This window comes from Protopterus annectens, chromosome 7.part1 (genome assembly GCF_019279795.1).
Source record: "Protopterus annectens isolate FY-2018-M chromosome 7.part1, PAN1.0, whole genome shotgun sequence".
NCBI lineage: Eukaryota > Metazoa > Chordata > Ceratodontiformes > Protopteridae > Protopterus > Protopterus annectens.
Genome location: NC_056740.1, coordinates 364,671,959 through 364,689,213, shown reverse-complemented (window position 1 = coordinate 364,689,213; position 17,255 = coordinate 364,671,959). Strand labels below are relative to the sequence as shown.

General features: G+C 41.4%; 1 protein-coding gene across 5 annotated transcripts in view; it reads right to left on the bottom strand.

The window, feature by feature from the left end:
- The window catches only part of PXK (PX domain containing serine/threonine kinase like), a 1,650,359-nt gene that overhangs the window by 1,109,971 nt on the left and 523,133 nt on the right, over positions 1–17,255 (bottom strand). For all 5 annotated transcript variants that reach the window (XM_044078801.1, XM_044078798.1, XM_044078800.1 and 2 more), the window contains exon 7: positions 10,857–10,931. In XM_044078801.1, coding sequence (XP_043934736.1) covers positions 10,857–10,931 — 75 coding nt within the window. The remainder of the gene's footprint in view (positions 1–10,856; positions 10,932–17,255) is intronic.

Sequence of the window (17,255 nt, the reverse complement as noted above, 5' to 3'; positions counted from 1 at the left end):
TTTGAAAGTTCAGAAAGAAAACTGGAAGACTGATGACTTGGCTTAAGTTAGCCTCAAAAGCAACCTTGGGCAAAAAAGAAGGAATAGTACATAACGTAACTCTGTCCTTGTGAATAATCAGATATGGAGGCTTGTAAGACAAAGCCTGCAGTGCAGATACCCTATTGGAGGAAGTAACAGCCACCAAGAAAATAGTTTTCCAAGTCATAAACTTAAGTCTACTTTCACTGATGGTTCAAAGGGGGCTGAAACTAAAGCTTGAAGAAATAAGGTGAGGTCCCAAAGAAGGGTAGGATCCTTAACAGGAGGACACAGAAGAAAGGTACCCTTCAGGAAGGCATTGCACAATTTAGATGAAGCTAGGGAGGAAGAGTTCTCGCCTACGTGAAAATTGGAAATGGAGGCAAGTTGCACCTTCACCATAGAAAACTTGCACCTTTATTAAAGAGGTAAGCCAGGAGGTCCAAAACTGCTGAAACTGGTGCAGAAAAGGGGTCTAAATTGTTCTGATGAGCCCAGATAGAGAACCTCTTCTACTTAGTGGACAGTTTGTCTGCCACAATCAAAATTTTTCTGTCTGGGGAGGAAAGCCCGGGAGTTCTAGCCATCACTGAAAGTGGAGAAACCAAGCAGTTAGATTCAGGTTCAGGAGATCTAGATGGGAGTGCCTCAAGGGGTGGGGCAAGAGATCCGGACAGGCATCCAGAGTCCAAGATGGACAAACCAGGTGAGACCAAAGGAAGGGGAACCACAGTTGATGGGGTCAAAAAGGGGCAATGAGGATGACTTGGCACTTCAACCTCTGTGCTTTCAGTAGAAATTTGGGAATGAGCAGAAATGGTGGGAAGGCATAGCGTAGAACGGGGAGCCAAGCATGAACTAGAGCATCTCTCAGTGACTATCCCTGTGGAGGGATCAGGGCAAGAAACTCGTTGCACTTGGTGTTGGAGGAAGATGCAAACAAGTTATAGCAAGGTTGACCCCATCTCTGGAAGATCATATTTGCCACTGCAGGATTGAAAGACCACTCGTGAGGCATCAGAATGGTCCTGCAGAGCCTGTCCACTAGGGTGTTTGACTACCACAGAATGTGCATCGCTATGAGAAAGCGGTTTGAAGAGATTGCCCATTGCCACAACCTCATGGCCTCTCGACACAAGCGATACAACTTGGTTCCTCCTTGCTTGTTGATGGTACCAGACCACTGACATGTTGTCTGTCTGAATAGCAGTAGTTCTAGTGGGAAGACAGGAGTAGAGGACTTGCAATGCAAGAAGCACCACTCTCATCTCCAGAATATTTACATGTAAATTATCTCTGGGGTGGGAACCACGTGCCTTGGACCAACTGCCCCAGATAATGCCCCCCACACTTGAATTGGGAAGCGTCCGTGGTCACAGTGGCCAAGGGAGAAGAAGGATGAAAAGCCAACCTTGGAGAAGATCATCTGATTGGATCCACTGTTTGAGAGAGTTTGCATGCTCATGCGATCCTGATTCAGTAGTTCAGAGGGCAATCCAGGGGAGACCACTGCACAGCTAAGTTTCACTGAAACACTCGTGTGAAGGCGGGCTAAGGGTACCAGAGTGATTGTCGCAGCCATGGACCCAAGGCCCAAAGGACAAGATTAGTTTGGGGGAAAGGAGTGTCCATAATCTGTCTGACATGCGTTCTCAGACTGGAAATCCTGTCAGGAGTAAGAAGAGCTATTGACAGAGTGGTGTCCAAATGAGCTCTGATAAAGTCTATGACTTGAACTGAAAGAAGATGGGATTTGTTTAGACTGATGAGAGATGCCCAAGGTTGAGCCTAGCTGAAGTAGGTATTCTCTGGCTTGAAAGAGTTTATGCCTGGTGGGAGCAGTTAGGAGTCAATTGTCTAGGTAAGGAAACACCTGGAATCCTTGTACTCTTAAGTGAGCTGCTATCACTGCCATGCATTTGGTGAACACCATGGGGGCTGTGGTGAGACCAAAGGGCAATGCTAGGAATTGGTAGTGATTGGCTCCCACCCTGAAACGGAGATGCCTGTTTATCTCGAAGAGATAGTACACATCCTGAAGGTCTATAGAGCACATCTAGTCGTCCTTCTGCAGGAAGGACACAATGGACTGCAACATGGCCATTTGGAACTTTGAACTGGCAATCAACTTGTTTAGGGAAGTAAGATCCAGAATGGGTCTGAGGTCCCCCATCTTCTTGGGAACTAAAAAGAAACTTGAGGTAAAAGCCTGATCTGAGCTGGTCTGGGGGACACTTTGGATGACTCTTTTTGAGAGCAGCTTTGCAATCTCCAACGCTGCTGCCTCCCACTGAATGGGCGGGACATCGGCAATGATCATCCTTGAAGAAGGATTTTGGAAAAAGGTTATAGAATAGCCTCTGGATATAGTCTAATACCAAACGATATTTTGTGATGGCTTCCCAGGCTGTGTTGGGTGCAGAGACAAAAGTGCCCTGACTGCCTCCAGAGTAGAGCAGTCAGGCAATCCTTCAGGACTGCTGATTGGGTCTGTCTGAGAAAGAATCTAGAGAACCTTGCCTCATCGGGCCCCCTCTGCCACTAGGGCAGCATCTGCTATTATAAGCATTTCCTCCTCCATGTGAGTTCCTGAAAAAGATCCGTTGTGGGGTAGAGAAGCATATCCCGATGGCAGCCAAGGTCTTTCCATCCTTTTCACTTTGGGAGAGTGTATCATTAACAGTCAGACCAAAAAGGGTTGCTCCATCGAAGAAAGCATTGACATAAGATGCCTTATAGGGTTCCGAAAAAAACACACAACAGTATCCAGGTGTGGCGTCTGACAGCAATGCCTGATCCAGCCACCCATGAGGCACCCTCTGCTGCATGAGAGATTAACCTCATGGACTTACTGGAAATAGACTGGAGGGTGGCCATTCTTGAGGAACAGGACTGCTGTTCCTCAGAAGACATGGACCTGGGACTGAGCTACAGAGTTCCTTAACCAAGTCTCTCTGCAACATGGTTACGTGTGCCCGGTAGTTCAGTGCTCGCATGAGAAGGTCACTGAAGCATAAACTCACTTTCCAAACCTGTCCAAAGCACTAGACTCCCTATTAGGGGGATGTACAGTGGAGCTCTGCTGGGCTAGCTCCTTCTTTTTGGTGGCAGCTATAACCACCATGGCATCGAAGGGAATCCCTTTAGTCCAGTGCAGTCGATCAGAAGGGGCACTAAGGGTCTCATTGGGCTGCTTGGTGACGGGTTCCACTGTGTCCGGTTCCTTCCATGCCCTGCGGGACACAAGGTCAATAAGGGGGTGTGTGGGGCAGGGGGACACCCAAGTAGTAGATGGGCCTGACCCAAAGGCTTCCATAAACACTGATTCCTCTGGATTAGGGCTTCTGGAAGACCAACCGCCCTTTGGGCATAGGATTTCTATGATGTCGCCAAAAGAGACATCTTTGAGTGGAAATCTGGGGGAAACTTCTCCTTCATCAAAATCAGTGTCCTCTGTGAGGCATTCCAAATGGGAATCCAGGTGTCTCCTTTTACATGTATGCTTCAGAGGGACCTTTTCAGTGGGGTGTTCCGGAGAGGTATCCAAAGACTCTGGGGGTTCCAAATGGGATATCCTTCTAAGCAGGCTATGCCAGAGGGGATGGAGTAGATTTCTCGGGTACAAAGGCAGCTGGGGGGGGGGGGGCAGAGTCTGAAGCAGGCAGAGTCAAGGCTGTTTTGGGTGCAGAGAGAACCCTCTGCACCACCTTGAAAGCCAAGGGAGATCAGGACTCAGTAGGCACCCCCACTGGAGCTGAAGCTGTCAACAGGGAAGCTCTGCGAGCCCCAACTGCCCCCAGATCTGAGTGGGGAGTAAGAGCCGAGCTATCAAACTTTGAAGCCCGAGAGGAAGAGACAGACAAAAAAAAATTTGTAGCCAATGTCAATCCCTTGGAGCTGACACCAAAGCTACGAGTACGAGAATAGCTAGGCTCCAAAACTGTTGAAGCTGGGTGAGACAGGTAGATTGTCGGGGTTCAGGTAACCGTACCTGTCTGCTACAATGTTTCAGCTTCAGGAAGGTTCGGACCCAATAAATCCAAAATCTGGGGTTGGATCTGAGAAGGAGCAATAGGAGTGAAGGCAGAGATGCTGCTTGCAGATCCAGGAAAGGACAGAGCAGGCAAGATCCTCAGGTGGATTTGTGCCTTGAGAAATTTCATCATCATACTGTCTACCTCGGCTTCGGAAAGGCTATGGGAGGACATAATAGAAGAAGCCACCGAAGCGGGCCTGGAAGAGGACCTAGGCTGCTGCAGGAGAGGGGACTTAGGTCTCGAAGACACATAACTGGGAAAGAAACTATGGCTCTGGCAAGGGGAGCTTGAATAGCTATTGGAGCTGAATTGGTGAGGAGGTTGTGCCTCTGAAGTGGAAGGGGTGGCTGAAGATTAGGAACTTGGAAGTCCCTTCAAAATGAGTTTGTTACAGCAGTTAATGAGTGCCTGCTGATTGAAACTGACACAAATAGAACATGCAGAGTCAATGAGATACCCCCTAAACAAACAACACACGCAGCTGCACTTTTTAAAACCAGCGGCTTTAGAATCGGCCATGCTCATATCAAACAGCAACAAGGAAACAGAGCACAGACATCAAGCAATTACACCTAATGAAACTAAGCACACAACACTAGAGAAAAAAATGCACTTTTCTTTTTTTAATTAACACTAGGAAATATACACACACACACACACACACACACACACACACACACACACACACACACACACACACAAACATATATGTAGATAAACAGACATAAAGATGTAAATATACAGCTAAACAGCCAGTAAGGAAGGGGGAGGAAAGAAACCACAAAAAAAAACTCTCCCCCCTGACAACAAGGAATGGGAATAGATCAACAGCAGAGATGGAGAGAGAAAAACACTAACCAAATAACTTTAAAAAATTAGCAGAACATCACTCACTGAAAGAAGAATTCCCTGAGGAGTGCAAAGTATTGAGAACCTGATGCTTAGTGAAATGCGACAAATGAGATTGGAGGGATTTGGAGAAGAGGAGAATCATGGGTAGGGGAGGAGCTCAGCTGTTGGAGCCTACAGCTTTGGTATACAGCAGAGTTGAATCCAATGCTCAGATCCAAAACCCGTAGTTTGAAGAGCAAATGAGGGCAACAACATGAGATTTTAACATTCAAGAGTGCTTCTTTTAGTTAATAAAATGCAAGTGCAGGAAAAGAAGTTGTGTTCTGACCATAACGTTCCATCTGTGTTGTTGATCTTCATCTATTCTTGCTAGTTGGGTTACGGTTCCAATCCCTGGAACCAGTTCAGCCATTACACAGCTTGCGCTAGCCAAAAATCTATTTGAGCTAAGTCTACCCACAATGCCCTTCTCTAAACTACCTCATATCGAGTTTGCAGACTCATAGAAAGGTGGAAGAAACTTAATCAAAATGAAGAAGCCATGTCCAAGATGGGCCCTAACAAATCACACAGGACCAAGGTTCACACCTCCAGGAATCCACAGGAGGGGGAAGGAGGGTGGGATGCCAAGAACAGATGAATACTGACAACACAGATGGAATGCTATGGTAAGAACATAACTTCTTTATCTGATGTTGTCAATCTTCATCTATTCTTGACAGTTGAGACAGAGTCCCCAGCTACTTCAGATCCTTTGTGGCCCTATGGAAGGATATTCATGAGAATCACAGAACCAATGGAAGCTCTTCCCCTGGAGACCAGATCCAATTTGTAATGAGTAATAAAGGTATGTGGAGTAGCCCACACTGCTGCTGCACATATTTCACTCATGGAAGCCTTGGAATGGAAAACAGCTGAAGTGGCCATTGATCTGGTGGAATGTACTCTCACAGGCACAAATAACTTGAGATTCCTTTTATTATAAATTTAAGTAATACAATCTTTTAGCCATTTTTACAAGGTAACTTTAGAAACAGATTTTCCTAAAGTTGGTCCAGAAAAGGATATGAACAACTGTTCTGATTTCCTAAATTCCTTAGTTCTGCTCAGGTAGAAACATAATTGTCTGTGAACATCCAACAGGTGTAGACCCTATTCTCCTTTGCTGGAAAGAAAACCAGCAAGTCTATGGCTTGATTAATATTGGACTCTGAGACCACCTTTGGAAGAAAGGATGGATTGGTTCTGAGTGTAACTCAGTCCTTATGAAAAATTAAGTAAGGGGGTTTTGAACATAAGGTCTGTAACTCAGATACTCATCTTGTGGAAGTTATAGCTATGAAAAGTGTTTTCCAGGAAAGAAACTAAGTCGCATGCTGCCGCTGGCTAAAAGGGGGTAAGTACCAGTGATTACAGGATGACAGTCAGATCTTATGGGGGTAGAAGGTCTTTAAATGGATGCTTTAGATATATGGTTCTTTTGAGGAAGACCTTACATAGTCTATGTGAAATTAAAGGGAGGTCTCTAAAGCCATTATTGAAATTAGAGATGGCAGCTAGAATGACTAACTGTGGAGGCGGAACCCCTTTTGGCAAAAAGGTTGGCCAGAAACTCAAACTTTTTCCACAGGAGCAGAAAAGGGGTTGAGCTCTTTATCGCAAGCCCACAGTGAAAATCTCTTCCATTTACTAAGGTAGAGTTAACCTGGTGGATAGTTTATGAGATGCCAGTAGAATTTTCCGCAGCGGGGACCATATATTATTATGCCTGGTGACTAACAGAATTGGAGAGTCAAGCAGTCAGCTTGAGACTTTGAAGAATGGGATGCACTGGTCCCCGAGGGTGAGACAGTAGGTCTGGAACTGGGTCCAGAATCCATGGACGGTGAACTAGATAAGGCCATAGGAAATTAAACCAAACTTATTGAGGCAAATAGGGTGCAATTAGGATCACTTTGCTTTTCACCTGGCTGCTTTCTTGAGAAATAGTGGGATCAGAGGGAAAGGAAGAAAGGCATAGAGGAGACCTGGAGGACAACTGAGGAGAAGAGCATCTCTCGAGGACTCCCCTGAGGGGGGGTTAGGGCAAAGTAGCTTCTGCACTAGTTGTTTTAGGGTGATGCAAAAAAAGTTGCAGCAAGGCTGGCCCCAGAGACGGAAAAAACTCTTCGCTCTATCGGGATTGACAGTCCACTCATGAGGCAGCAGAATGCATTTGCTGAGCTTGTCTGCTATCATGTTTTAACTCCCCAGGATGTGCGCTGCTATCAGAAAGCAATTGGAGGCAATGGCCCATTGCCACACTGAGGGCTTCTTGAAAGAGAGGGTAGGATTTGGTTCCCCCTTGTTTGTTGATGTACCAGACTACGGACATGTTGTCTGATTGGACTGCAATTGTACCTTGAGGGAGGACAGAATGAAATGCTTGCAACACTAACAACACTGCCCTCAACTGCAGGATACTGATGTGTAGATTGGCCTCTATCAGGAACCAACTGCCTTGGACTGTCCTTCCTAGATAAGGCCCCCCAATCTGGGAGGAATCCATGGTCACTATGACCTTGGGTTCAGGAGGGACAAAGGGACTCCCAAAAGACTTTCTTTGTTTTCCATCCACCAGGGTAGGTCCTTTTTGCAGCAACTGGTGATAAAATGAGGTGGTTCACTGGATGGGTTAAAAAAGACCACTGATGCACAAGAAACCATTGTATAACCTCATGTGGAATCTTGCTAGCAGAACCAGAGTGATAGTCACTGCCATGGAGCCCAATGCCTGAAGCACTAGTAGGGCTGGTATTTTGTCTATGCACAGAATAGAATGTACTTGGGATTTTATCTTTTGTAATCTGTGAAGGGGAAGGGAGGCTACACAAGAAAGGATGTTTAGATGTGCTCCTATGAATACCTGATCCGGACAAGGAGTCAGTTGAGACTTAGTATGATTGACCTGGACGCCTAAATGCAGGAACAATTGTAGAGTGAATTCTGTTGTCTGAAGCAGTAGATGTTTGCTGGAGGTGTTGATGAGCCAGTTGTCTAAATATGGAAATACTCAGAATCCATGCAATCTCAAGTGAGGTGTTACTGCTGCCATACACTTGGTTAACACCCTGGGGGCTGTGGTGAGACCAAAGGGTAGCACTCTGAATTGAAAGTGACTGACTCCCAGCCAAAAGCGGAAAACGCTTCTTGAGCATTTGCCCATCTTTATGTGGTAATACACTTTTTGAAGGTCTATCAAGCACATCTAATCGTTTTCTTCTAGAAAAGGAAGTATAGACTGAACCATGACCATCTGGAATTTGGACTGTTGAACAAATTTGTTTAAGAAGCTGAGATCCAGAATTGGTCTCAGTCCCATCTTCTTTGGCACTAAAAATTACCTTGAGTAAAATACAGATCCTATCTGGTCTGGTGGGACTTCTTGGATGACTCTTTTTTTCTAGCAGCTTTTGTATTTCTAAGGCTGCTTGATCCCTCTGATTGTTTGGAACATCAGGAGTATTGTTCAAGTTCTTGGGCAAAGAGTGAAAGGAATAAGGTAACATCTGGTAATAATTCTTGGCACCCAGGCATCTGTGTTTTTTTGTCGCCAGGCTGTTGGGTGCAAAGAAAATCTTCCCCAGACTGCTTCCAGAGGTAAGTAATTGGGCCCCCTTTCGGGAGCAATGGTAGGGTTGGCTAAAGAAGGAATCTCTGGAACCCTGATTCTGCAGGCCACTCCTGCTCTAGGATGGCATCTTCCATTAGAGCTCCCCCCTCTGCCCCGATGGGAGTCTCCATCACATCTGTCCTGGAAAGGCCTCTGGGACTTTTTGAACCACATCTTCCCACTCCTCTGATTCCTAGAATAGGATCACTGGGGAGCAGAAAAAATATATGCCCACTGCAGACAGGGCCTTTCCATCTTTCCCACACCTGGCTAGAGTTTCTTTAACTTTGGGGCCAAACAAAGAAGATCCATTGAAAGGAGCACTGATGAAGGAAGACTAGAATGTCTCTACAAATTCACACAGCAGCATCCAAGCGTGCTGTCTAATTGCAACACCTGAACCGGCTGACCTGGTCAACCCTTCGGCTGCATGTGCAATGAGCTTCATGGATGAACTCGGAACCAGGGTCACACCCCACCCTGAGAGACCTTCCTCCAAAGCTGGAGCCAAGGAAAGACCACCAACCATCTTAGTCAGAAGAGGTAAGAATAACTCCGAATAAAATACAGGAGTTGACTCAAACCCCGCAGACCCGATGGCAGAGGCACAATCCCAGGGACCCATCGGATCCAATGGTACCCAAGGAATCAGAGCTGAGCCCAGAATCAAAGACAATGATGTTGTCAGTGGCAAGGCCATAGAAACCAGAGTGGTCGGAGTTGAAGACTCTAAAGTCTCTGGTCAGGTCACAGGAGGAATATATGTTGGAGTGCTAGGTGAATTCGCCCCTACTCTGGGTGGGAGAGGGGGCTGAGAAGAAGCAAGGAAGACCCATAGCTCTCAGTAGCTGATCCACCAACCTCACTAAGTCTACTTCAGTAATACTCCTGGAGGAGTGAGCAAACAGACCAGTGGGAGATTCTGGCCTTTCTCTAAATGGGATAGAAAGTTGACCCAGGAAGGGGTCAATAGATGGGGAATATCTTGTGCTGGGTGCGTAGAGAACTTCAGTCTTCAGCACAAAAGTAGGAGGCATAACCTGTGGGGCACCAGGAGAAGTCGGCATTGACGTGGAAACTAAGGAAGCCATTGCCAATGCTGGTGTCATTACCAGTGCTGTAGCCGATGGTGATGGCACCATAGCTGTTGCCAAGGAATCAGTCCATTCTGTGAGTTTTGGAACCTTTGGTTTGAGTTCTGAAGAGAAACCAACAGATGGCTACTTGTGTTTCTTAGATGTTGGTGCTGATGGAGATGTTAGCACTTAATGACTAGCTTTTGAACCAGAGGCCTTAGGAGACTGATCGGCCTTGGACAAAGCTTTATCAAAGAGGGCTTTAAGAAGCCCTTTAAGTATAAGTTTATTACAGCCCCAGCACTGGAAGACAGAGCACTCTAAATCCAAATGAGGAGCACCCAAACAATAAACACAAGAATCGTGCCCGTCAGTGTCAGGCATTTTTCTGCCACACTCCTGGCACTACTTAAATCCAGTGGCACTCAAACTTTTCTGCCATATTGGAAAAGGGAAAGGCAGAAAAATAGTCAAAAGGTACACACACATGCATGCACACACACACATGCACGCACACTCACAGAAGAGGAAAAGTCGAAGGAATTCTACCAGCAATGGTAGAAAGAATTACCAATTGGTAGTTAGGGAAAGAGAGGGGGAACTACCAACAATGGTAGATGAGAAATACCAACAGGTATAGGGATATCAACGAGAAAAAAATATTCACTCGCACAAAACGGTGAGTAGAAAAGAATATCAAGGGATATTACAGGAAAATATTTAATATAGATAGACTGGAAAAATAAACAACTATAAGATTTTACTTAGCTGTGAGAGAGTGGCAAACAAGATATGAGGTAGTTTAGAGAGGGGCATTGTGGGTAGACTCTTAGCTTAAGAGATTTTTGGGTAGTGCGAGCTGTGTAATGACTGAACCAGTTCTGAGGATCAGAACCGTAACCCAGCTATCAACAGTAGATGAAGATTTTCAACATCAGATCTTCTGTTATACTTTAGTATATGGAAAGTTGGTCCATCATTTCAGATGATAAAGCAAGAAGAAAGTGCTGCTATTGCAATTCACATTCTGTCAAATTCCAGCCCTTGGTGGGGGAAAGGAGAGTAACTTAATAATGAAAATATAAAAATGTATGCTAGGATGTGCTTTTCAAATCTTATTTTCTGTAATGAAAATGGTGCCTTGACATTAACCAGTTCATTTATTTTAAACATGACCTTCAAATATTTATTTACAAATGACACAAAAAGAATACTCACCGACAATGAAGAAAGAAATTTTATGGCTGATTGGAGGTCTCTGTCAGACAAGAATTTATCAGGGCCTAGATCTGCCTACAAATTGAAAAGATAAATGAGACAAAATTAAAAAGGGTCTGTTGGAATGCTCCCCTTTCTCATCTGCAGTACTCAAATAAGAAGTTTGAGAAAGCAATCACCAACTGTAAACAATGACTGACAGGTCACATTGTAAACAATGCTCCTTTGCATGAGTAAGGAAAATACTGTATCAAGAATGCTTCCAAGAAGCGAATTATGAGGACATAAGACTTGTTAAACAATGTTTCACTACATGCCCAACTATTTAAGGACATGTAACAATGTTACTTTAAAAATCACAAGCAGCAATATAAATTGGTGGGTCCTGATGCAAAAAAAGCATTCAACAGAGTAAGATAGGATTTTGTGAGTATGGCAATGTAATCCTCTACATTCCCTGATACAATAATAAGGCACTAGGATGAAATATGAGGTATCAGATGCAATAATTTAAAGTGGGAGGTGTCTTCTCTGATAAGTTGCATCTCAGCAGAGGAACTAGACAGAGGTGCCCTTTCTCCTTTATTTTCTTTATATTTAGAGCCACTGGCAAAGAAAACAAGGGACTCAGAAATTCAAGGATATAACTGGCATGGTAATCAAGAAAACTTGACCATTTGGAGATATTATTTTGTACCTGATAAATCCAGACAAGGACATTTCAGTGCTGTAGAACATTGTGAGAGAGTTTCAATTCATTTTGGGATATAAAATTAATGAAGATAAAACAAAGGTTATAGCCATAAATAATGTACCCACACATGAATTAGTTCAGCAATAACCACATTTATAGGGACATGATAAGATAAAGTATTTAAGAGTATGGATTAAGCAAGCTTTCTGTTATGGCAGCCAAGGATATGTGGGGCATATAAACAAAAGATTTAAAGGAAATGAGAAACTGGAAGCTCTTGTTTATGGGTATGGATAATAAGATACAAGCAGTGAAAATGTTTTTAGTCCCTGTAGTTTTATATACATGTTAGTCATATTTTTACCAATAACAGAAGTAGTTGTGGACAATAATAAAGAGTTGGTGGAAGTTATCTGGGAGAGGAGGGCAAGGGTTAAGTTGGATAAGCTGATACTTCCAACACAAGGTGGTTTGGGATTAGCTGATTTGAAGGGATATTTTATAGCTAAACAGTTAAGGCTCCTATGCACAGCAGGAACAGAGAGTTATAATTCGAAGTAGAAAGGGATGATGATGAAGCAGGAGGAAATTAAAGAAATAAGGACAGAGTGAGATTTTGGATGCAGATCCTTAAGGAAAATAAAAACAGCCATACAAATTTTATAATCAAAAAGCAATAGAAAGCATTCCAAGAACTAAGCAATATGATAATGCAGAAAAGAGATTTTGCTAATAGGGATGACTGAAAGTAGGGGTACAGAGAATAGGCAAGAGGGGGCTGGAATTTACTGAAGAAAATGGCAAAGGAACCAAATAACTAGAGCGAGAAATGTAATAGAATGGGATGAGGCCAAAAAGACATCTGAATTAGAGACTTCCTTCCCTTTCAGGCATTGATAACAGAGTGCAAGCAAAGAGAAAGGGCTAGTGGAATCCTAAATGAAAGACCTGCACTGGTAGAGTTTTTAGTTGAATGTAAAACAAAAGCTGCTGCTAAAAAAGGGATAATTAGTACAGCATATAAAATATTGCACAATAACTATCAAAATCAATCAGAGGAGGTCAGAAAAGATTGGGAAGAGAGACTGACTAAGCATTTTACAAGTGAACAATGGGAGGCATATATATGGCTCCCAAGTATGCAACAGAGTTTAGAAGGTTTAAGATGTTTGCATGGAAGTGTTTGCATAGGTATTTTTATACCCCAAGCAGACTCCAAAGAATTCTTCTTCTTCAAGTAGATGCCAAATATTGGAGGTGTGATGGGGAAGAAAGAGATATCTGCAAACATCTGTTCTGGGAGTGTAATGAGATGTAAGGTTTTTAAAATTCCCTAACAAGTATTCTGTCAGCCAAAGTGGGTGAGTAAATGGGTGTAACTAAAGAAATGATTCCTCTGAGCTGGGACACATGATCTGAAAGCATTAAATTTAATTCTGGTGGTGGCCAAAAAAGCAATTGCTAGATAATGGAAATCAAAGTCTAAAGCAATTATATTTGAAATGTTGAATATTGTAACACAGATAAAAGAACAGGAAGTGGAGTCTTTTGAAAAGGGAAAGAGCAAAATACACACAAAATAATGGAAATTGTGTGCATACATGCAGAAAAATGTTTAGGAAAAGGAGTGACGTTTAAGAGAAGGCAGGAATTGAGCAATTTGCTTAATGCCAGACTGATGATATTTATGAAAAAGAACACATGCAATGTATAACATATGTAACTAAACATGTTAATATGGTTTGTTTTCTTTTTACATTAATGTATATTTGCATACATCAAGTGATAATTTAATAAAGGTATTTAAAAATAAATAAAAGATCAACAGACTTGCCCCCTGCATTTGTTTCACATTACACTTACAGGGAGTTCAATATTTCACCTTTCAATATGCTGATATTTAATTTCACCATTTTTATTCAGTTTTATGATGGCTATAAACTCTGTCAGCATCAATTCCAGTACACAATTTAATCATAAGGCAAGCTATTGGTCTATAATTCTAAGAATGTCTTGCAGGTTCACTCTTAAGGAGGAGTATTGTTTTTCCTGTTCTTAACCTGTTTGGTTTCTACTTTGGATATAGATAACTCTTACTCTGGAATAAATCTTTGCATAAATATATTAATATCTTTTGCCAGAAGTTAGGTACTACATCTGGGCGCAGGGTTTCCCAGTTACGAGCTCTTCTTAATTTTGTCTCAGTTTCTCTAGCTGTCACTTCATCCCATTTCCTATATTCTACATTACAGTCCTACTCTTTTTTTTTTTAATTCTTCTATCCATTTGGTATTGAATAGTTATTCAAAAGGTACCTATTTTCCCTCTTTTGGTGGTGTTTTTCTTATTTTGCTTTGCTTGATCATCAATGAAGTGCTTACGTTGAACTTCTCCTTTATATTTGTCTACATACATACCTTCTAAGTTTTCTGCTCTGTGTTGATGTTTTTAGAGTATTAGAAATACTGTGTGCTAAATCCTGGTCGGTTTTGGTACTAACTGCTGCTTTTACCAAATATATCCTTCTAAGGATTGCTGAACACCTGTGCCCTTTTCTGTATTCTTCTAACAGTGATGCTTTTTGTCTTTGTTGCTTTATATTTTTTCTTGAATTAAGCACCTATATTCTATATGACAATGCTGATACATTGACCGAGTTAAGTTTGCAAAGAAAATACCAAATTTAAATAAGAATAGATACTACGTCAGTACTACATGTTTCTACTAAAGTACTAGTAGTTCTCAAGAGTATAAATTAACAAGAATTAAAGGTAATGAAAGAAACTGTCATTAAGAAACAGTGAAAACCTATGGCATGGGTAAAGGGTATTGCCACTGTTATGAAGCAGGACAAACACATACACTGATCTTCAAGATCCGAATAAAGTTGTTAAAAAGAACATTAACCATATCTTACCATTGATGAAATTGTCTGAAAATGATCATATATTAAGTTCTTTTCAGCATTAAATGCAAATCAGAAGTTATGACAGACAAAGCCAAACAAAGAAATCTTCATAATGTGTAGGTTCAATATGCCATTAGGAAGGTACAGATTGTGGAGATTCAATTTAGCAATTCATCTGTGCTATACATATTCCAAAGAGTTGCTACACAATTAACTAAATGTTTGGATGGTTAGCATGGCTACGGATGTCACCTCTGAATTGGCGCAGCCTTCAGGAGCCAGACGGAAGTTATAGTCACAATGGCCGAGGTACATCAGGAAGAAAATGGAGACACTTCAACTTTGAATACTAATATAAATGAATCCACAACTTTTACACAGGCCCTAGGGCTGCCAAATTTAACTTTTCCGCTTCCCACAGGGGAGAGATCAACAAGCAGAGGCGGGGGCGGACAACACAGAGGTCGCCAGAGGGAAAGAAGTATGACAAGAATGAAAAGGAAGCATGAAGAAGGGACGGTGAGTCCGTATACGATAAAAAAAGCATTCATGAACATAAGAAACTAGTAGTGAACTTATCTACATGTGTTATCTCAAAATGAGCTTAATGTGTTAAACAAGGGGTTATCATTTATACCCACTGCTGATACAGACATTACTGAAATTGTGTTTGATATTAAAATGTTCACTTAAACTTATGTTAAAAACTATATACAATGAGAATGCTAGTTGTGTCAGTTCTGTAGATACATTTAAAAAAACTACTTTATTAATTCCATAGCAAAGTCCATTAATACAAGCGTTTGAAAAACTCTGTATAGAAGATGCTTATAAAGTTTATTATTCACATAAAGCCAAATATCAAAAGAATAAAATGTTTAATTTAACTAAGAATGAATTTGAAGCAATGCTTTGTTTACAAGTTAACCCATCCATCATGATATGACCGGCAGACAAGGGAGGTCAGATTGTCATTATGGATAGAGTTGAATATGACAGCACAATGATTAATATGCTGAATGATAAACATTTTTATAAAATTGTTACATTTTTTCAAGTTAAGAGAATGATAGGGAAGGTTGTTACAGAAATAAATGAGTTAGGAAGGATGGGTCTCATAGATGATGAACTTCAAAAATATTTTGCTATACTGAATCCCACAATTCCAATAATACAGGGGTCACTAAAACTACTTAAAAATCCAACAAAACCCCCCATGATACCGATAGTAGTAGGCAGGAGCTGGTGCACGGAGTCTATCTCCATATCTTTAGAGAAGAACTTACGAAGTTTAGTTAATAAATCTGAATATATATTAAGAGACACCGAACACTTCATTAGAGATTTGTATGAATATGCTAATAAAGAGAAATTACCAGCACAGTACTTGTTAGTTGCACTTGACGTTGTGTCACTTTTTACAGTGATTCCTAATAATTTAGGCATTGATAGCACTTCTAGACAACTGGATAAAGATAGAGAATTTACGAAGCCAAAAATAGAACTGATTAAGATATTGTTGAACTTGGTATTAGAACACAATGTCTTCCTATTTAGAGATAAGATATATTGGCAATGCAACAGAGTGGCAATGGGAACATCATGCGCTAATAGCTATGCAAATGCTGTGATGTCTGAATGGGAGATGGAATAGTTAATACAATGGCCATATTATATTTTTTTGCAGGTTTGTAGATGACCTGTTCCTTTTGTGGAATGGGCCTGCAGAATTACTGATGGAATTTGTTAATTTCATTAATAATACAACACAATATCTTAAATTTACTGCGAATTTGGTCATATACTGAAGTGATTTTTTTGGACATTACTATGAGTACCAATAATGAATTAAGCACTAAATTGTATAGAAAAGAATGCCATGTGAATAGTTTAAGTGGTGAGAGTATGCATCCAAAGTATACAAACATCCAAGTCTATAAGGCATCCAGACTTGATGCTAATGAAATAGACTTTGAAAAACAACTAGAGGTAGTGGAAATGGAACTCACAGATAGAGGATATGATAATCAGCTTATGCAAAGAAATGTGGCAGATGCAGCCAAGTTAAGAAGCACTAAAGCTAGACCTTATTCTTCACAAAATATTGTGGATATTTCAAATCACAACACACATAAGCAGCATAAATCTAATAAGTTGAGAATGTGTTTAAGCTACTCTAGGAGTATTAAACTATACACAGACATCCTTAATAAGCATTAGAATATCTTAATGACAGATAGGTGAGTAAGTATTTCGATGCACAACCCCAATTTACTTTTAAAAATAAAACATGTTTGAAAAGTAGATTATGTACCACAAGGGATTATAAAGAGGTACAGATTACTGAGGGGACAAGACCATGTAAAAACTGTCAAGTTTGTAAATTTATATCCGAGGAAAAAGAATTCAAACATCCAGATACAGGTGAAAAATTTAAACTGGTTACTGGTGCTACTTGTGACAGTATATATGTAGTTTACTTAGCTATATGCCAGATATGCCACAAATACTATGTAGGTAATACTGATAGGTAGATAAAGTTTAGGATTAGAGAACACCTATATCATATAAAAAAAAAGAAGTATACACAATGCCTTAGCCAAACATGTTATAGCAACAAATGAAGACCATCTGTTCAAATTTAGAGTACTGGGGAGATGTAATGTCAATGCGAGGGGAGGAGATATAAAAACCAGAATGGAAGGACTAGAAGTTGAATGGATCATGAGGTTAAGGGCAGACAGAGGACGTAGTCTTAATGACCATTTTCCCTTGAGACCCATCCTAAAAACTTGAC